Genomic DNA, 20,808 nt, shown 5'->3' with positions numbered 1-20,808 from the left:
GGTTTACAAATACAACGAGGAAGGTTCAGAGGCAAAAGCAGAGAGGAGGAGGACCCTAGCTGGATTCAATGACAAGGGACTGATAATGGCACAGGCACACAGCTGGACGCTATACAATCATTAAAATGCAGACCTCTACTGACTGGCCTGGTAAGCCGTCCAATTCTGTCAGTGTACCTACATTGTGTGGTATATGCACACAAACACACCTTTACAGAGAGGAAAACGAAGATTTAACTGGTGATCTCTGGGTGGTGTCCCAGAGATATAATTTCTTTCTTTATATTCTGCGTACATACTTTCTTACATATGTATATGTATACACACATACCCATATTTACGATTTATGGACTTCATAATTCTTATTTTTAAAGCGATCAGTGAATGAGGCTTGGGAGTGTAAGGAGCAGCTCACCTGTAGTCAGGAACAGCTGGGAGGGGGAAAGGCATGGGGGTCGGCAGGGCAGGCAACAAGGACGGGGAGCAGGCGCCATTCATGAAAATCTGTGTTTTGGGGCCCCCCGGGTGATTGTGAACTGCAAGAGAAAAAGGCCTGAGGTGATTAAGATGAGCAGCAGCTCTGGGTAAACAAAACGTGGTGTTTGCTTAGCTTGAGATTTAACTCCCTGATAAGGTTACAAAGGAAAAACAGATAACTTGACTTTGTACTATATTGATTCATAAAACTTCCTACTTTTTTGTCTCCGCCTGCTTTACTCCCAAATAGAAAAACTGTATCCTCCTCCCAGCCTCCTGCTCACTGTGACAGCTTTGTGGATCTTTGAGATTTCCAGGCCTGGCTGCTGAAGACACGTGCCAGAGCCAAGCAGTGGCCCGCTTACTGGCCTTCTGACCGAAACCCGATTCAGGGCAGGAGAAGGGGACGACAGAGGATGAGATAGCTGGATGGCATCACCAACTCAATGGACATGGGTTTGGGTGAACTCTGGGAGCTGGTGATGGACAGGGAGGCCTGGCGTGCTGCGGTTCATGGGGTCGCAAAGAGTCAGACACGACTGAGCGACTGAACTGAACTGATCTACACCGAGTCTTCTTGAAGCTCTGGTCGCCCTTTGTCGGGGGCTGTCCCGGGCGCTTGCAGGATGCTGAGCAGCACCTCTGGCCTCCACTCACAGCAGCGCCTCCTCTCCCCCAAACACGTCACCAGCCTCAGCCCAGTGACCCCTGGGGGCCAGACTCCCTGCTGAAAAGCACTGATCCAAACATTCTCTTTTCTCCACTGTCAGCTTCTGAGGAGCGGCAGTCGGAGACAGCAGGGATGTGTTCACGGGTGCAGATGAGATAATTAAGGAGATGTTTACATCTCTTCTCCTTTCAAGTGTCATATTTGGGGGCCTTTAATACCAACTAGCTCACTGTTGGCTTCTTTAACCACCATGCTCTGAACACTGGCAGACCTGTGCCCCTGCCTGGGAGAGGAGAAAGTGAGGCCAAGAGGCCCTTGATTTAAAACTGCGCCCTCTTCCCACCCTTTCTGCTCTACTCTATATTAATCTACGGATCTGCTGAGAAAGAACAAAGCTCCATCTCCCTGTGAATGATGTCCTGCCAGGTCACGCAGCTGGATGTAAAAAGGAATAACAGTAGTGAGGGGGCGGAGACTTCCCTGATGGTCCAGTGGCTAATACTATGCTCCCAGTGCAGGGGGCCCAGGTTCGATCCCTGGTCAGGGAACTAGATCCCACATGCCACAACTAAGACCTGGTGGGCCAAATAAATAAATAAAAATAAATATTTAAAAAAAAAAGAGTAAAAGTTGTGAGGGGTGCTAGGTGGGGAAAGGCCAGGGTGCAGGGAAGACAGTCCTGGCTTGACTAGGAGCAGCAAAATGGGCGGGGGGCGGGGGGGAAGGTGGAATAGGATGAGATGTTCAGGCTTTGAGCCATTAGAGTCACTGGGTTTTCCCTCATTAATAAAGAACTAAACACATTACATACAAGACCTTTACAAGACTGCCCCATGCTCTATTCCAGTGCCAGATGTCCCATCTGGACCCATCACTCAGCCTCTGGGAGCCTTGGCTCTCTCTTCAGCAAGACTGAAGGTGATAATAGCTACCTGGCTTCACTGGTTCCTGAACCAAGGATTAACCTCGAGGGAGGATTGTAATGGGATCGGATAAATCAGCAATTCAGTAAAGAAGTAGCAACCCAAGTAAGAGGTTTAGGGATCTTCAGCCAGGACACTGCCTCCCCACACTCCCTGTCTGAAGGAGGGGGTGGGAGGGAAGCTCAAGAGGGAGGAGATGCACGTATACCTAGAGCTGATTCCCTGGTGGCTCAGACAGTAGAGAATCCACCTGCAATGTGAGAGACCCAGGTTCGATCCCTGGGTTGGGACGATCCCCTGGAAAAGGAAATGGCAACCCACTCCAGTATTCTTGCCTGGAGAATCGCATGGACAGAGGAGCCTGGCGGGCTACAGTCCATGGGTCACAGAGAGTCAGACACGACTGAGCGACTTTGACACATAGCTGATTCACACTGTGGTACAGCAGAGACCAACACATTGTAAAGCAATTACCCTCCATTAAAAACTGAATGTATATATATATAAACTAAGTGACTGTCTGGGGGCAGAAAAGAGAAGAAATTCAGTGGAATGAGGTGAGTCAATTATTGTTTACTCAGAAGATCAGAAAGCAACCTTCCACTCTCTTGCCTGTTAAGTTTCCATCCATCACAGAGCTTTTAAACACTAGACATCACTGTATCATTTTAACCTCCTCTATGAAACCCTCCTTCTCTCACCCCCAATCCTGCTCTCCTCAAGAATTTAAGTGTCACCGGGCAAGCCTGACTCTGGTGGCACCGGGGCCCAGAGGGTCCCTCCCTCGGCCCCCGGACACGCACCTGACGTGGGGGCTGCCAGCCCGCCCTGCAGCTCCGGCGCGGGCCCTGCCTTCTCACACCGCTCAGGGCTGCGGTGGCCGGGCTTGTGCCCCAGGAGGTGGTACTTGTAGATGTCCATCATCAGGAACTCGCCGAACTGCACGTGCTCGTGCCGCTTCAGGGGCGTGCCCTGGCTGGACCAGCTCAGCCGCTGGAGGTGGATGCACAGGCACTGCGGGAGCTGCGGCGGGAGAGACGGAAAGAGCGGAGGGTCGGAGCGGGACCCGGGGGCCCCCAGAGCAGAGCCGGACCTGGGGTGCTCCGGAGGTAGAGCTGCCCAGGTGTGCAGTGTAGGCTCACCTTCCCCAGTTTTAACTGTTTGACAAATGTGGTCCTCTGGTGTTCCACCTTCTCCCCATTCAGCGTCCCTTTTGCCTCAATCTGAAATAAAGGAAACATCTCTCTGAAGAAATTCCTGAAACAGGACCCTCAGGAAGAGCAGAGGGGCAGGCTGGAGTTATCCCAGGGTTCACTGGGCACTTGGCATCCACCTGCTGAAGAAACTCAGCTGCCCAGACATTTGCAAGTTGGTTTCACTGTTTTAAGTGGGCTTCCCTGGTAGCTCAGCTGGTAAAGAATCCACCTGCAATGCAGGTGATCCCAGTTGGATTCCAAGGTCGGGAAGATTTGCTGGAGAAGGGACAGGCTACCCACTCCAGTATTCTTGGGCTTCCCTGGTGGATCAGCTGGTAGAGAATCCGCCTGCAATGCAGGAGACCTGGGTTTGATCCCTGGGTTGGGAAGATCCCCTGGAAAAGGGAACGGCTACCCATTCCAGTATTCTGGCCTGGAGAATTCCATGGACTGTATAGTCCATAGGGCTGCAAAGAGTAGGACACGACTGAGCAGCTTTCGCTTTCATTGTTTTAAAGAGGATGACATGGTTGGATGGCATCACCAACTCAATGGACATGAGTTTGAGCAAACTCCGGGAGATAGTGAAGGACAGGGAAGCCTGGCATACTGTAGTCCACGGGGTGGCCAAGAGTCGGACATGACTTAGCGACTGAACAAATACAACAGTCATTAAATAACTGTGACCGTGGCAGCAAGAGAAACAAAGAGGCCGCAATGAAACTCTGGCACTAGCTGCCTGTCATTTGTTTTGTTTTGTGTCTTCAAAAATTCTTTCCCATACACTTCCTCTTAATTCAGAAGATGACATTCCTGGGGCAGGTGGGCAGGAGTGAGACAGGTGGGCATGGAGGGGACTGGAGCAAATTGGAGCGGGCATGTCTCACCTCAAAGCATATGATTCAATTTTTTTCCTTTAAACATTCTGCGAATAGGGAGGTGGGAGGGGGGATCGGGATGGGGAATACGTGTAACTCTATGGCTGATTCATATCAATGTATGACAAAACCCACTGAAATGTTGTGAAGTAATTAGCCTCCAACTAATAAAAAAAAAAAACATTCTGCGAATGAAACAACTCATCTGGGAAAAAGATATAGTTTCATGGGCTGCCAATGTTCTAAGCTAGTGAGGTGGAGGTGGAGGTGGCTGTGGCTGCAGGGAGCCTCTGAGCCAGCCAACAGGGCTCAGGGCTGAGGGTACGCGAGGCCCTGTATCTGGACACGGGGGCCAGCTCAGGCGATGGTGGCCGGAGTTAAAGTCATACCTTCGTGCAGTTGTCACAGACGACATCCCGCACAGATTCCGACGAGATGAAGTGGTGAAGGCAGTGGTCCAGGGTCAGTGGATGACCCTATGGCACAAGAATCACATTCATTATTACAATTCAAGGAGAGCTGGACTGACACTCTTAACAGGGCGAAGTCCAGAGCTGTATTCTGCTTAGGTAGGCAGCAAGGCTTCATAGACACAAGTGGGTGTTTCCCAAACAAAATGGGGAGCTCAGAGCATCCTAGATTTGTTATTCTGGACGGATTCAAGGGTATGAGGACCCAAAACTGCAGAAAAGTATGTGCTTCCATGCTGTTTTACGCATCTTTGAACTTGAGAGGTATGTGTATATGTATTTGAAAAAGCCAAAACTTATGCAGCAAGAGAGAAACCACCTTCTTCTTCCCCCAGACAGGTCATGGTAACCACAGATTAAAACTAACACAGGTTCAACCAACTATGTGTCTGAGTCATGTGTAGTACCTGAGTTACACAAGATGCCTCAAAGCCCTTTCAGATTCAGATGTCTCTGAAACAGACTCGAAATAAACCAGAGATCGGTACATACCCAAGTGGCAGCTGGAATACTGAGTGAAAGACTGTCGAAGGTATCAAATCGAACGGGACTCTGAAACATAAATTTCAGGAAATACAGAAAGGACTTAGATTCAATTCAAAGTTTTGTAAGTGGGAAGATATATGCCTATAAAAACAGTTTCATATTTACAAGCCCAACAGTAACACAGTCAAACATAATGTACTTACCGAGAAGCAAAGTCTATTAAAAACAACTTTGTAAACTTAAGAACTACAATAATACTAAAGGACAGCTTGGAAAAACTGTACAATAACATACCTGACTCAGCAAAATGGGGATATTATCCTAAGGAAATAACCATGGACAACCTAACTACAAGGATGTAGTTATCACAGCACCACTTAAAACAGTAAAACGTGAATGGGTGAAACTTCTAGGGAATAATAAAGTAAATTATATCAGGTCCACATAGAATGGAATACTATATTTAAAATACTGCAGTAGAAGTATACATGATTACACAGAAAGATGTGCATGTTTTATGACTAATTGGCAGCCCCCTCCCCTCCCAAAAAAAAACAGATGACAAAATACATTGAATAAGAGTTCCTGCTTTGGGGACTTCCCTGGTGGCCCAGTGGTTAAGAATTCGCCTGCCAATGCAGGACACAGGAGTTCAATCCGTGGTCCAGGAAGAACCCACATGCCATAGAGCAACTAACCCCGGGTACCACAACCACACAGTCAATGCTCCGGAGCCCATGTTCTGCACCGAGAGAGGCCACCACAATGAGAAGCCTGCATACGCAACAAAGAACAGTCCCTGCTGGCTGAAGACCCAGCACAGCCAAAAATAAACTAATTTTATTTATTTATAAATAAAATAATAAATAATAAAATCAATACAGAACTTATTAAAAAAAAGATTCAACATCATTAGTCACTCAGTCATGTCCAACTCTTTGTGACCCCATGGACTGTAGCCTGCCGGGCTCCTCTGTCCATGGGATTCTCTAGGCAAGAACACTGGAGTGGGTTGCCATGCCCTCCTCCAGGGGATTTTCTCAACCCAGGGATCAAACCAGTGTCTCTTACGTCTCCCACACTGGCAGGAGACATGGGAAGCCCCAGTTCTCATGGTAAGGCCAATTAAAACCACAATGAGAGAGAAGAAAAAAAATGAGACACCATGTTGCACACTAGAGAATAGCTATAAATAAAAACTTAGATAATAAGTGTTGGTGAGGAAGTAGAAAAATTTGAAACTTCATTCACTGCTGGTGGAAGTGGAAAAATAGTCTGGCAGTCTCTCAAGAGGTTAAACTTAGAGTTACCATATGAGCTAGCAATTCTACTCCTAGGGAAATACTAAACAGAGATAAAAACATGTTCCCACAAAAATGTGCACATAACTATTCAAAGCAGCATTATACATAAGAGCTGAAAAGTAGAAACAATTCAGATGCCCAACAACTGATGACTAGATAAACAAAATGTGGTCCAGTCATACAGTAGAATATTACTTGGTAATAAACAGGAATAAAGCACTGATATAGGCTACAACATGGAAGAACCCTGAAAACATCATGCTGAGTAAAAGAAGCGAGTCTCAGGGCACCATACATTCTATGATTCCATTTACATGAAATGTCCCAAACAGACAAATCTATAAAGACAGAAAGTAGATCAGTGGTTTCCTAGGACTGACAGTGTGAGGAGAAATAAGAAAGGAAGCTCATGTGTACAGGGTTGGTTTCTTTGTGTGTGTGGCGGGGGAGATGATATAAATATTCTAAAATTGACTGAGGTGACAGGGGTACAATTCTGTTTTTGCATCATGTTCAAAATTTTGCATAATAACATTTTAAAATCTCAGAAACAAAACACACACACACACACACACACCAAAACTAAACGGAAAAAAACCAGCCCGGGAATCTGCTGTGTTCACCACGAGTATAAATCCAACCTTAGGACTCAAAACCCTGCCAGTCCACAACGGGTCTGCTGCTCCTGGTACAGAAGATGCCATCTGAGAGTCAACTGCATGTCAGCGCTCACCAAACGTGGGCAGTCAGTTGACTAAGCACAGAGAGCCCAGAAAATCACAAAAGCCAGACACCAATGTCAGTCCGCACACTCTGGTTCCTTCATGGATCTTAAATAAAACCTGGCCAGAAAATATCAGGCATTGGTAGTGTGTTTACCTGGTGCTCACAGTGTTTGCAGACCATGTTACTCGTGAGTCTTCCGTGAAAAGGATGCTGAGACTTCCAGTGGTTGGATGTGGGATGCGGTGACCCTGAAACACAGAACACCTTTGGATAGGCCACCTCTAGCCCTTTGGCACCAACCTCAAAATTCACTCTCCTTCTTAGTACGTGGTACAAACACCCTCTTTAGAAAAAAAAGTTTCTGGACTTCCCAGGCAGTCTATTGGTTAAGACTCCAGGCTTTCACTGCATGGAGATTGGACTTGATCCCTGGTCAGGGAACTAAGATCCTGCATGCCATGAGGCAAGGCCAAAAGAAAACAAAGGCAGAAAAAAAAAAGACTTCTGAAAACATCAGAATAAGCAGGTTCTAAAGAACGGGGTTTGGGGGGATAGGATGGGGTTAGTGGAACAAACAGAGCAGTGTGGTGAGCCAGTTAGAGCCTCGGGCTGGAGGACAGGCCGGCCTGGGCTGGTCCTGGCTCTGCTTCTTTAGTCATGGGGCCCAGAGCCAGACTTCATGCTTATAAGCCTCAGTTTTCTGGAAATGGGGATAATTATGATACCGCTATGCCCCACACCTGGGGCTTCCCTGATGGCTCAGCAGGTAAAGGATCCGTCTGCAACACAGGAGGCATGGGTTCAATCCCTGGATTGGGAAGATTTCCTGGAGAAGGAATTGGCAACCACCCCAGCAGTCTTGCCTGAAAAATCCCATGGATGGAGCAGCCTTGTGACTGAGCAACTAAGCGCATGCCCCACACCACCACCTTCAGAGAGCAGCTGGCAGGCTTGTGTGAGGTATTATGGTGCCTGGCACACAGCAGGGACCCAAGAGATAACTGTTCTCATTGCTACCAGTGTGCAAAGGAACTGATGTGTCATTTTCTTAAGAAAACAATGATTTCCTTCTAGGGAGGCCTGGGATCATCTGCAGGAACAGCTGGCCACAATGGAAATGCTGAGGACATGGCATCTTCAGCTTATTAAGTTACAGGACCAATTCAAGAAGGTAGAGAGAGAACACCGTTTGAGGTAGAAACAGGTCCATTAAGCAGAAACTGAGCAGAACTCAGCTGTGATGGAACACTAGAGATGCTCACTCGGGGGACAGTTTAGAGCGGTTTCCGAAACACAAGTTCCTCTCAAATGCACACACTCCAAGTCGGGATGGATGTCACCAGAAAAAAACATTCTTTTTAGAAAACATAAAGCAAATTACTGCCCTATCGAAAAGGCACACATCTCACACATTACAGCTCAAGGGAAAACGACTACCTCTGGTGCGGCAGGTGATCTGTCTGGGAGTTACTTCTGTCTGCTGCAGGGGAAGAAAGAGAAAGAGGCTGAGAACCCTACTGCTCTCCCTCTGGCCACCCAGCCTCAATCCCCTCTTAAATCGCTCGTTTCTGTGCTGACTGCACTGTTCAAAAATCAGCTTCAAAGTAAGCTTCCTAAAAGCAGCCTTAGCTATGCTGACTGATTTCTGTACCTATTCCTTCACCAAATGCAATTGAACACCTTCTCTCTCTGGAATACCTGCGCCCCCTCCTTTGATTAGTTAACTTTTATCAACTCCCTAACATTTACAATGTGCCAGGGAAATGAGATTCATTGAGCATTCTGTGGCTCCTTGCTCTCCTGTATTAAATGGCGGGGTGGGGGGTGGGGGGGGGGATACACTCTTTCCTCTCAAGGCCAATGCAAATCGCAGCAAAGGATTGCTTTCAAGAACCTCAACACTGCTAACCACAGTCACTGACTGCCAACTGTGACACTTCAGACCCTCCCCCAGCCTCACTCCCACTACTGGCTTTTGATCAAATCTTACTTTTGAGTTTAAAGTTGTAGGAAAATCACGCTTTTGTCCCCTGCACCTGTTCGATGTGCCCAGACCACATCGGATGTTCTAAGAGCGTTTTAACGGTTTACCTCCAGGGAATGCACATCAAACAGATGTGTGACCCGGGGCTGGCGGTCCCGCTCATCCTCCAGTGACGAGGTGATCACATGGAATAACTCGTGGGCGTCCTGTCAAGAGGGCAGAGCGTTCTTCAGAATGGCTGGAGAGGCCGGGCCGTGTCAGAACCACCCGCTGTGTGCACTGCCAGGCAGACCCTCTATGGCTAAGCTGGGGTAGAGTTTGCTTTCCAGCTTCTCAAGGCCCAGTGCGTTCAATGGAAACAGTTATAAAAGTGGCTGGCTGACCCGAGCACCAACAGTGAAGGTGTGGACCAGGTCCCATGCCAGATGCTCTGATGTGCTCAGAGAGGAAGGGAACCACAGACAGGAGCACTTTCTCTCCCCACGCACACCACAGCGCCACACGGCTAAGCGTCAGACCCTGGAAACACTCCCCAGGAGCAACTGGGACCCAAGTGGGTCCATGACAGAAGAGCAGGGAATGTGGACAAAGAATGTCACCTGTCACATCAGTGAACAAAGAATGGTGTGGCCACCAGACCACCAGCCCTGCAGTCTCCCCCAAATGTGCACCCTGAGGGGATTCAGGATGGAGAAGAGCAGGATATGGGCCCGAGATAGCTAAGGTGAGTATCCAAGTAATGACTTCAATGAGCCCAGACATGTACATCTTCCCTTCTGCAGAAAAGTGCTTAATTCATTAACTTGGGAAGTCCGGTTTTTCTTTCATTAACAGTACTCTTTTGATGTTCTGACTACCGGGTTTTTCTGCAAACATTTGATATATCCTGGCTCCTCCCTTACCTCTTCGGAGAAGCCCCCAGAGCTATCTGAGAGGCTGTCTCCCTGCTTAAGTCCTGCCTTCAGTATGCCAGTCAAATAAAACCTGATTCTTGGCTTTAAGGTTGTACATTTTTTTTCTTTTCAGCCGACAGGTATCTGATGTCCTGAAGGACTAAACCCCAGTCGTTCTCTCAGTTTAGAGAAATGTGAATTGTAGCTAAATAATTCCAGTTACCAGAGGAGGATTACAAAAGTAGTTTCTAAATGGAAAAATATTTCAACAAGTAATGGATTAGTCAAGAAGCATCATGAGAAAATAGATACTCTCGACATCGTGTTTAAAAAGTAACACACACATGGCTTCCGATTAAAGTGGAAACGGAGACCATCTTTAAAGAAAAGGGGAGTGAGAAAGCCTTCCCACCTCACTTTTCTGAGTTTTTAAATGCCTCTCACTTCAGCCCCACAGTTTGGGGAGCCCAAAGGCTCTGGTCCAGGGGATGAACTGTGGAGGCGGAAGTGGCCAACACAAAGCTGGCCAGGGCCAGCCTGGAATGTTAGTAGACAGGAGAAGGTACCGCCGGAAGTGTACACCCAAGGAGGCGAAACCTTTGGTCCCTAGAACTTCAATCTCTCAGCCCCAGCATTGTCCTCTGGGGTAGGGGAGGAGGGTGGCTGGTACCAAAGAGGACAGTGAGGCTACAGTCTGGAAGGAGTGGCTGGAGGAAGGCCCTGGGGCTGCATATGACAGCCAGCCTCTGAAGAAAGACTTGTTTTTTTTAAAAAAAATGAAGGTATACTCTAAAGAAGAGCCACACCTGAACCTCTGAGCCTCTAAGGTAGAGCCACTCACCTTTCTCTGAAGGCCTCACGTGTCCCCGTCAGCCGCTGAAGTGCAAACTCACTTGAAAACTAAAAAGATTTCCCCTCCCTGGTAACAGTGTGCCTACGCCCTGTCCTGTGAACCTTCCCTGTCCCCAATCACAACCTGGTCTCAGGACACTCAGGCTGTCTGGAACGTCACGGGAACGTCCACGCAGGCCTGGCAGCTAACTGCGAGGTCAGTGCCGGCATTTATTCCTCCTGCTGCAGCAGGAGCTGCCGTTTCTGGGGCTCAGGCCCCAGCTCACGAATGAGAAGGCGTCTCCGAGGAAACCTGTTTTGAATGTCGTGTTCACCTGCTCTTCAAATGAAGAGATCTGCCATCGGTACATTCTTAAGACGTCCAACAAGCAGCTTGCATCCAAGACCTCTTCGTCAATGACTTCTTGGCAGGATAAAGCTGGAATCAAAATAGGCAACACTGTTATTAAGTGAACCAACACAACTAACCAAGAAAACCTGTGCAGAAAGATGTGTCAAAGCTAATTAAAAATGGAAGGACTAGAAAATTCACCCTGGAATTGTATCTCTTTTGTTATTCTTCCTTGTAGCCTAACCCAGTGCTTAGGATGCTGGTAGACACCTGGAGTTTGCTGAATGAATGAAATTTTCACGCGGATGCAGCATTTAGTAATTGACTTTCAGATATTTGAATTACTATCATCAACAGAAACATACTGTTACAAGATTCATGTTGAATAAAATGATTTTAACTCTCACCTTGGAGGGACTTAAACATCCCTTAAACATCCATCTGGTCCAGCCCTACACTTTCTGCCTAACCCCTTCTCTACAGGACTCTCTCCCGGGACCATCAGGCCTTGTCTGCATTTGAGTTTCTGACTATTACTACAAAGCATCAAGCACTGTGAGGCAACCTGAAAGAGTCCTCTGAATGGTTTACTTTTCTTTTTTCTTTTTGTTGTTGTTTTTGGTCGCGCCACATGGCTTTTGGGGTCTTAGCTTCTAGACTAGATATTGAACCCGGCCTTCAGCAGGGAACGCACCGAGGCCTAACCCCTGGACAACCAGGGAATTCAATCTGAGTAGAATCAAGCCTAACAGATACACATAAAAGTCTGATGAGCTTATGAATTTATACTGCAATTAAATCTGCATCAGGGGTTGGCAAACTTTTTCTGTAAAAGGTCAGCTAGTAAACACTTTAGGCTGTGCAGGTCTCTGTAGCAACTACTCAACCCTGCCACTGTAAAGCAAAAAGCAGTCACAGGTGATAGATAGATAGTATGTAATATTATACAGATATGTAATATTATACAGATGATGTGTGACAGTATATATTACATAGATATACATATGCAATATTATATCAATAACATGTAAACAAATGGACATGGCTGTGTTTCAGTAAAATTTTATTCACAAAAACAGGTGGTACAGAAATTTGGCTCCGCGGCCAAAGTTTATCAATTCCTGATCCTGACCACCCTCTTCCCTGAGCATATTATTAAGGACCAATATATCACACTGAATCAGCACTGCCATGAGATAAAGGAGATAAAAATACAGGAGGAGACTGCCTCTCAGTGCAGTTTCTGGGAGTTTATTGACTCTCCAGATAAATTAAGCCAGTGTTTCTTCTCTGTGATTTGCAGTCAGCGAACCGGCGAGATGGCTCTGACCCGGGAAGCCCTGATCACTGCCACCCCCACCTCTGTCGAATCATGGTTGGTGCCCTGGGTGGTGACCTGAGGAGAAGTGGCAGCCCTGGCAGCTGGTAGTCAGTTACCGGTGCAACAAACCCTGGGGTCAGACCTTGACCCTCCAGAAGGGTACCCGTCCAAAGAGGTGTTATTCCTTCCTTCTCCCTCCCATAGCCCCAGGCAGCCCTCTGTTAGCTTTTTCCCTCCCAAAGAACATTTGAATGTCCCCTTCAGCCCAATCTTGCCTACAACACTGTGGGGCAGCGTGGCAAGGTCTCCTCATTTTCCTATCTTACAATCCAGCAACCTGACTTTCTCAGGATCTACCCGCGGAAACATGTGACTGTGTGCTTGACGGCCATGTACAAGGAGGGTCACTACAGCCAGTTTATCTAGACAAGGCGCCGGAAGCTAAAAGCTAAGTAGAGGTGGGACATGGTGTAGCTGGAAAGGTGCATGAGGTTTTGCAAACCACACATGTGATAAGGGGTTAAGATTCAACACATATTAAAAAAAAAAACTCCTAAAACTCAACAACAAAAACACAGAAAACTGATTTCAGAAATGGATGAAAGATTAGAATAGACATTAAAAAAAATATATATATATATATATATATAAAATTCAATAAACACATGAGAAGATGCTCAACGTGACTTATGATTAGGGAAATGCAAATCAAGGCCACAATGAGACATCACTTTCACACCTATTGAGGTGGCTGTTATCAGAAAGACAGATAATAACAAGTGCTGGTGAGGATGTGGAGAACTGGAACATCTGTGCAAAGGGAAGGTAAAAGACTACAGCTGCTGTGGAAAGCGGTGTGGTGACTCCTCAAAGTATTAAACAGAATTCCCATCTGATCCAGCGAGTCCACGTCTAGGTACATAACCCCCCAAAATCAAAAGCAGGGGCTTGAACCGATAAATAAGTCCACCAATGTCCACAGCAGCACTGCTCACAATGGCCAGAAGGTGGGAACAACCTGAACGCCCACTGACCCGTGAGCAGGTGAACAAACCGTGGTCTGTATACAATGCACACATGCACACACACACACTAGAAAGCCGTTCACACTCAGCCTGTAGGAATGACACTCAGACACACGCTTCAGTGTGGATAAACCTCACGGACACGATGCTAAGTGAAATAAACCAGATACAAAACGACAGATACATTGTGTGATTCCACTTAAATAAGCTACGCAGTCAAACTCACAGAGACAGAAAGCAGAATAGCGGTTACCAGGGTCTGGGGGTAGTAGAAAACAGGGAGTTAACTGTTTAATGGATATAGAGTTTTGACACGGAAGATGAAAATGTTCTAGAGATGAAGAGTGGTCATGGTTGCCCATACTTACAGAACTGTTTACTTGAAAATGCTTAACATGGTAAATTTTAAGTTATGAATATTTTACCACAATTTTTTAAATGGGCCAAGGATATGAGCTAGTAAGTCACAGAAGACAAAATACATGAGACCAGTAAATTCAGGAAAAGAAAAAAAACAGTGAATGAGGGAGAAGTATGTGTATGTAACGGCTGTCTCTCTAATGCACATCAGGTTATCTGGTCATGAAAAAACAAAGAAAACCATATATCATTTCTGTGGGTATGTAGAAATGCAGTTAAATGCACAGACATGGTCTGGAAGGTTACACTTATCTTTTGCTTTCGGGAAGGAAGGAGGGGAGCAGGGCTGGGATAGTTGTAAAGAGAACTTCAGGCCTCTCTGTAATGCTTTAACTTCTCACAAGGAGAATCTATTCAGGCATTACTTACGGAATTAAAAATTATTTCTAAAAACCAAAATAAAAGATACTGAGAGGCAGAAGCAGAGAAGGGAGTATATGGCGGGAAGACACCACCTAACCCAACAACACCTACCCTGCGTTATGACACTCGTGTAGACATGTCAGCTTTTCACACAGTCTTTGGGATGGTTCGTTTGTTTTTTTTTTAAACAGGTCAGTAAAAGAAAAGAGTTTCAAGTTGCCTCTTATGTAGAAGAGCAGAACTTGCTTTTCATAAAGGTTTCTGGTCAAGGTGAGATCATACCTCAGGTTAAGCAATATTCAGCTAAGTGTTTTCAAAATCCAATTTTTTTTTCTGACTATGGAAATAATACACAATCATTATTGAAAGTTTTAGTAGGTTTTTTCCCATCTTTTTAAATTGTCACCTGTACCACACCAAAATATCCATGGTTAACGTTTTGGCCTTTGTCTATCCACCCTTTATCTGAGGTCATTTTCGCTTTTCTGAAATCAAATTATACTGTATTTTGTATCCTGCTCTTTTAAATTTAATAGGATAGCCAATGCCTCCTCCCAAATTAAACTTCAGAAAGATGGTTCTTAACGGCTGTATAACATTCCATTGCTGGCCTAATCACCCTACTGCGGGATAACCACATTCTTCCCTTGCCCCCCTAACCCCCATTACAACAAGGTGTTGGAAGTCTTTGCTCATACAGTTGGCCATCCATACCCACTGGTTCCATATCCTCAGATTCCACCAACCAAAGATTGAAAATACTCAGGGAAAAAAATTCCAGAATCCCCCAAAGCAAAACTTGAATCTTCCAGGTACTGGCAACTATTTACATCGTATCAGGTATTATATGTAATGTAGAGATGACTGAAAGTTGATGGGAGGATGTGCACAGGTTATACACAAATACTACGACATTTCATGTGAGAGGCTTGAGCATCTGCAGGTTTTGGTGTCTGCCTGTAGGGGTGTACAGATGCTACAGGAGGAAAAACCAGTTCTACAGTGAGAAAAAAAAGTGGTTAAAAATAAAATGAGAGGAAGCAACTTAGATGTCCATCGAGAGATGAATGGATAAAGAAGTTGTGACACATATATACAATGGAATATTACTGAGCCATAAGAAGGAACGGAATTGAGTCACTTGTAGTGAGGTGGATGAACCTAGAGCCTTGGTCATACAGAGTGAAGACAGAGAAAAACAAATACTGTATATTAACATATATCTATTATAATGGGTATCTCCCCTGGTAGCTCAGAGGTTAAAGCATCTGCCTGCAATGTGGGAGACCTGGGTTCGATCCCTGGGCCAGGAAGATCTCCTGGAGAAGCAAATGGCAACCCACTCCAGTATTCTTGCCTGGAGAATCCCACGGAAGAAGGAGCCTGGTGGGCTACAGTCCACCGGGTCACAAAGAGTCGGACACGACTGAGCGACTTCACTATTCACTATTATGGAATCTAGAGAAATGGTACTGATGCAGCTACCTGCAGGGCAGGAAGAGAGACGCAGCTGTTGAGAATGGACCAGTGGAGTAGTGCTCTGTGATGACCTAGGAGGGCGGAATGGAGAGTGGGGGGTGGGAAGCAGGAGTGAGGAGACACCTGTGTGCCTGTGGCTGACTCATGCTGTTGTACAGCAGAAACGAGTACAACGCTGTAAAGCAGTTAGACTCCAATATTTTTTTAAATGAAGTTAGACTGGTGGCCTCTTAAAACCTTTACCAAGCCCACGTACACCATGGCTTTCCAACCTCAGGGCTAGTACTGGGCCATTCCCAAGCGTGCCTGCCCTGGGAACAAACTCCACTCCCAGCTAGTGTAGATCACAGTCCATTGAATTACTAGGTCAAATGGCCCTGGGTGTTTTGCAAGCTATTACTACGTGGTTCCAAACCGCCTTCCCCCAAGGCTGTCCCAAGTGACACCACCAGCATGTATGAACGTGTCACCCAGCGGCAGCTCAGGATTGTAGATTTGCTTCTCAATCTTTGCTAACAGGCCAAAAAGTGGTACTTCACTATTATGCTATTAATATCTCTTTGATGGTGGACACAGTGAATATTTCAGTATTTTGCTTGTTTTGTTTGTTGGATACATCCTATGTGTTAGTTGCTGAGTCATGTCCGACTCTTTTGGGACCCCAAGGACTGGACCGTAGCCCACCAGGCTTCTCTCCATAGGATTCTCCAGGCAAGAATTCTGTAGGGTTCTCCAGGCAAGAATACTGGAGTGGATTGCCATGCCCTCCTACAGGGGATCTTTCCAACCCAGGGATCAAACCCGGGTCTCCTGCATTGCAGGCAGATTCTCTGTGGTCTGAGCCACAAGGGAAGCCCAGATATATCCTGTCTCTACTTAAATACAATTTGTACTAGTGCTTTTGTGAATTACCTCATTTCCTTGGATAAGATACTTTTTTTTAAACTTTGATGTTTTTGAAACCAGAGTACTCCTTACAATCTAAATGCTTAAATGGCAGTTGGTTTTTTTCCCTCCTTAAACAGCTGTTACTAAACTAACAATTTTTAAAATAAATGATTACATTTTGATTAAAAAAATAAAACAACAACATAGCCTGAGTGTTATCTATTGGGCCCTTAGTGCTTTTTTCATAAGAATCTATGTGATTTTTTTTTCTACAGGAAGGCTATTAACCCTTTGCCTGCCCTCTGGGCTGCTGCTTTGCAAACACACACAATCAAAAAAAAAAGAAAGAAAATACACACAATCCCCTTTCCATTTCCAATTCAGTACCTTTCAGGAGGTGCAACAGCGTCAACGATAAGTACTGGTGTTGGGGAGGCTCCTTGTGACCCCCAGTGTACTGGGTGGTGAACTCTTCCAGCCACTTGATGAAGGTGGGGCAGGCAGACAGGCCCTGCAGCAGGGAGTTCATGAAGCAGGTGTTCCCCAAGTTGACAAGGCCAGGCACAAGCCCTAAGTGAGGGGGGAGAGGAGAACAGCACATCACACTAGACTGGCTCTTTGTTCCTCTCTCATCCGGGCCCCAGAGTTCCTACACCGTGGCCTTGGACTGGAAACCCCAGTTTCAGAAAGCCCTCATCCACAGAGACCAGGGGGCCGAGCGTTCCGTCCCAGCTGAGGCCTGGCCCTAATAATGCTCCTTCAGGAGATCTTAGGCTGCAGAAGGGCAGGTCCTGGCCACGTGGGACTCGTGAAACTCACCAGAGCACCAGAGTGTCTGGCACAGCCTGGCTTACATTAAATGTACAGAAACACTTAGTAACCTCTCTTTCTCTTTCTCTCCCTCACTCTCTCTCTCTCCTTTGTTAAGAAAGCAATGTTTCTCACAACAGAAGAAAACAATCGTTTTGTTCTTGCTCCCCCAGGACAATGATTTTGTTCTTATTATCAGTGGGAAAGACACTGCTCCTGCCATTCTGATCAGTCTTTCTGCAAAGAGATTAACAAGATCTGACATACTTCCCTCTTCTGCTGAAATTGAAAACAACAAAAACAAAATTTTTATTATGAAAGTTCTCAAACATCCACAAAAGAAGAGCAGATACCTAACAAACCCCAATAACAACCGTCCCCAGATTGAACAATGATCCAGGATGGGGTGGGAGGTGGAAGAGAGGTTCAAGAGGGAGGGGACATGTGTATATCGATGGCTGATTTATGTTGATGTATGTCAGAAATCAACATAACATTGTAAAGCAATTATCCTCTAATTAAAAATAAATTTTAAAAAAATTACCAACATTTTGTTACATCTGTCCCTTTTATGTATTTATTTTGGCTGAATTTTAATCAATATAAGTAGCGCAACATTGACAAAAGGGGGCTTTTTTAAAAATAAGAAAATAGATTTTTTTGTTAATGAAGAAATGAATTTGAAATATTTACTAGTGACTATTTACTAGTGACTAGCGGCCATTCGGTGAAAGCACAAAGGCATCACACAATTAGGCAGCTGGACAGCTGAAAAACACAATGGCCATAATAATGAGGACACTGAGACAATTAAGCCACTTGAAATTTCTCACTACGAAGCATGTCTCAAACTCATATCCTTAGTGGGGGTGAAATATAAATCTTTTTACTACAGGATATAAAATAATGAGTCACTAAAATTAACTTCTGCTTAAAAGCAAATACTGTTGACAAAATTGAAGACACAAGAGAACCATACATGTCCTCCCCCTTTGGTAATGTTTTTGAACAATTGAAGGTTTGGGTCGAATCTACAGGCCATGATGCAAAGGCTTCATTCTTACCTTTTCTACGCTTCTTTCTTTCTGTAATGGGACCCCAAATAACATAGATTCCTGCTGCAAGAGCAGCGGCAATTCCACCTATAACACCCCAGTTCTTCATGACTTTATATCTAAAAAAGAAAATTAGTTGACTGTCTTTCCTCATAACAAATACAATACGTGTATATATAGGAACAGGTACACAGATATAACATTTCATCAAAATAACCCACTGGCCTGCCAAATACCTAGCTTTCAAATTAAAGTAATATACAGTATAGGATATGTCTTGAAAATCTGCACACACAGATATCAGGATTTAAAACCTAAGTCAGAGCACTACCTCCCCAAGCCCCAGCTCACTGGAGAGGAGGGTCCAGGGCTTTCCTCTTGCTCTGTCTCTCATTCTACCGCCATACTGGCCACCACCCCAGCCAAAGCCATGCTCCTACCCCAGGGCCTCTGCAAGGCTGCCCTCTCTGCCTGAGATGCTCTTCCCCCAGGTCCCACTGCTTGGCTCATTCCCTCTCCCCCTTCCTTTTTTAAAAATTATTTTTTATTTTTTTGCCTTGCCATGTGGCATGGGGGCTCTCAGTTCCACAAGCAGGGATTGAACCTGTGCCCCCTGCAGCAGAAGCGCAGTCTTAACCACGGGGCAGCCAGGAACGTCTCTCCCTCTCACATCTAACAAACTGTTAGAACCTGCTCTCATGACATTTTACCCAGTTCTACTTTTTCTTTTCACCACAGCGCTCTCCACCTTCTAACATAACATTCACTGATTCACCACGTTTATTTTCAGTCTCCCTCAATTAAAATGCAAAGTCCCCATGGACAGGGATCTTTGTTTTACACATTAACATATTCCAAGTGCTTCCAAGTGTTTAGATCACACAGTAGGTTCTTGATAGTATTTACTGAATGATTGGAGAAATACAGAAATGGATTTATCTTTTAGGTTATTAAGTGGGGGGAGATCTTTATACAACAATATAAAGATAGATGTATAAAGTATAAATAGATGTATAAATAGATCCTTACACAATCATATAAAGATCTTCTAAATATTTATTAAATATTAAATATTTCTTCATTTGAAGCTTGACTTCAACACTGAAGTTATTCCTTTACTACAAATAAAGAAATTTCACCAGCAGTTTAAAACACTGTCTTCCAACACAATTATGTATTTCCACTAAATAAGGCAAACAATATATGTATGAACCTATGCAGGAAGTGGGGGCTGAGGGTAGCCACAGTGCTCAGCTCTGAAGCTGCAGCCCGTGGGAGGAGGGCAGACAAGAGAAGGAAGACAGGGACCCCGACAGGACTGGGGACTCATACTATTGGGGGTCCCGGCAGGAATGGGGGATCTTAACAAGACTGGGAGCCTTATCAGGTTAAGGGGTCCTGATTGATTTAGGAGCCCTTGCAAGATAAGGAGTCACTAATAAGACTAGGGACTCCTACAGACTAAGGGATCCCCGGCAAAACTAGGGGGGAGGGGTTACAGGAAGAGGGGTGCTGACAACATGGGGTGGGGGGACACTAGAAAGCTCGGGGTCCTCGAACAGGGTTGTGAGAATCATGGCAGGTTTGGGGAGCTGGGCAAGGCTGGAGAAACCTAGATGGCCAGGAACTGACATAACTGGGAGCCCAGAATAATTGGGGGTATCCTGATAGGATGAGGGAGTCCAGGAAGTCCTCCGAGGCGCCGAGAGGCCACTGACGGAATTCGGGGCCTTGACAAGCCTGAGTCTCCCTTGAAGTTCTGGCGACACTGACAGGTGGAAGGACGGGGGTGGAGGGGGCACTGATAAAATCGGGGGCCCAGCAGAACTGGGGAATGCGGACAGAATCGGCGTTGCCTTGAGGCCCCGGAGGCCCACCCCCGCCCCAGGGCCTGGGCCTCCAGCCCTGTCGACGCAGACGTCTCCGGATTGCCCACTCCGGCCCCGGGGACCCTGCCTGGAGAGTGAAAGGGCCTCCACAGGCGCACCAGCCCCGGCCTCCCCGGCCGCCCCGCCCCCCAGAGCTCACCTGACGGCCGCCCCGGTCCGCAGGAAGCGCTGGATGGCCCTGTCGGCCGCGGTCATCGCCGCCGAGGCCCGGGAGCTCAGCATCGCGGCTGCGCGGGAGGCGAGCCGCCGCCCCCGCCGCTGTCGCCGCGGCCGGACCCAGGGCTCCGAGGGCTCCCGAGGCGGCGGAACCCGTGGCCAAAGTCCCAGCTCCTGCGGGGAGGGTAGACCGAAGGACGGGCTGCCAGAAG

The 20,808-nt window shown here is 46.3% G+C and overlaps 1 protein-coding gene across 2 annotated transcripts in view; it reads right to left on the bottom strand.

The window, feature by feature from the left end:
• Window positions 1-20,808, bottom strand: part of USP30 (ubiquitin specific peptidase 30) — a 23,300-nt gene extending 2,492 nt beyond the window's left edge. For both annotated transcript variants that reach the window (XR_006263741.1, XM_043438419.1), the window contains exons 1-12: window positions 20,580-20,808; window positions 18,561-18,670; window positions 17,074-17,256; window positions 11,174-11,277; window positions 9,222-9,320; window positions 8,568-8,610; window positions 7,284-7,378; window positions 5,107-5,166; window positions 4,534-4,620; window positions 3,213-3,293; window positions 2,874-3,093; window positions 416-536 (exon numbers count right to left, since the gene is read on the bottom strand). Coding sequence is in view for 1 of the 2 variants with exons in the window: in XM_043438419.1 (XP_043294354.1) it covers window positions 416-536; window positions 2,874-3,093; window positions 3,213-3,293; window positions 4,534-4,620; window positions 5,107-5,166; window positions 7,284-7,378; window positions 8,568-8,610; window positions 9,222-9,320; window positions 11,174-11,277; window positions 17,074-17,256; window positions 18,561-18,670; window positions 20,580-20,662 (1,286 nt within the window). In the remaining variant the exon portion in view is untranslated. The remainder of the gene's footprint in view (window positions 1-415; window positions 537-2,873; window positions 3,094-3,212; window positions 3,294-4,533; window positions 4,621-5,106; window positions 5,167-7,283; window positions 7,379-8,567; window positions 8,611-9,221; window positions 9,321-11,173; window positions 11,278-17,073; window positions 17,257-18,560; window positions 18,671-20,579) is intronic.

Source organism: Cervus canadensis, chromosome 1 (genome assembly GCF_019320065.1).
Source record: "Cervus canadensis isolate Bull #8, Minnesota chromosome 1, ASM1932006v1, whole genome shotgun sequence".
NCBI lineage: Eukaryota > Metazoa > Chordata > Mammalia > Artiodactyla > Cervidae > Cervus > Cervus canadensis.
Note: the sequence above shows the minus strand (reverse complement) of the source record. Positions and strands in the feature narration are given on the sequence as shown.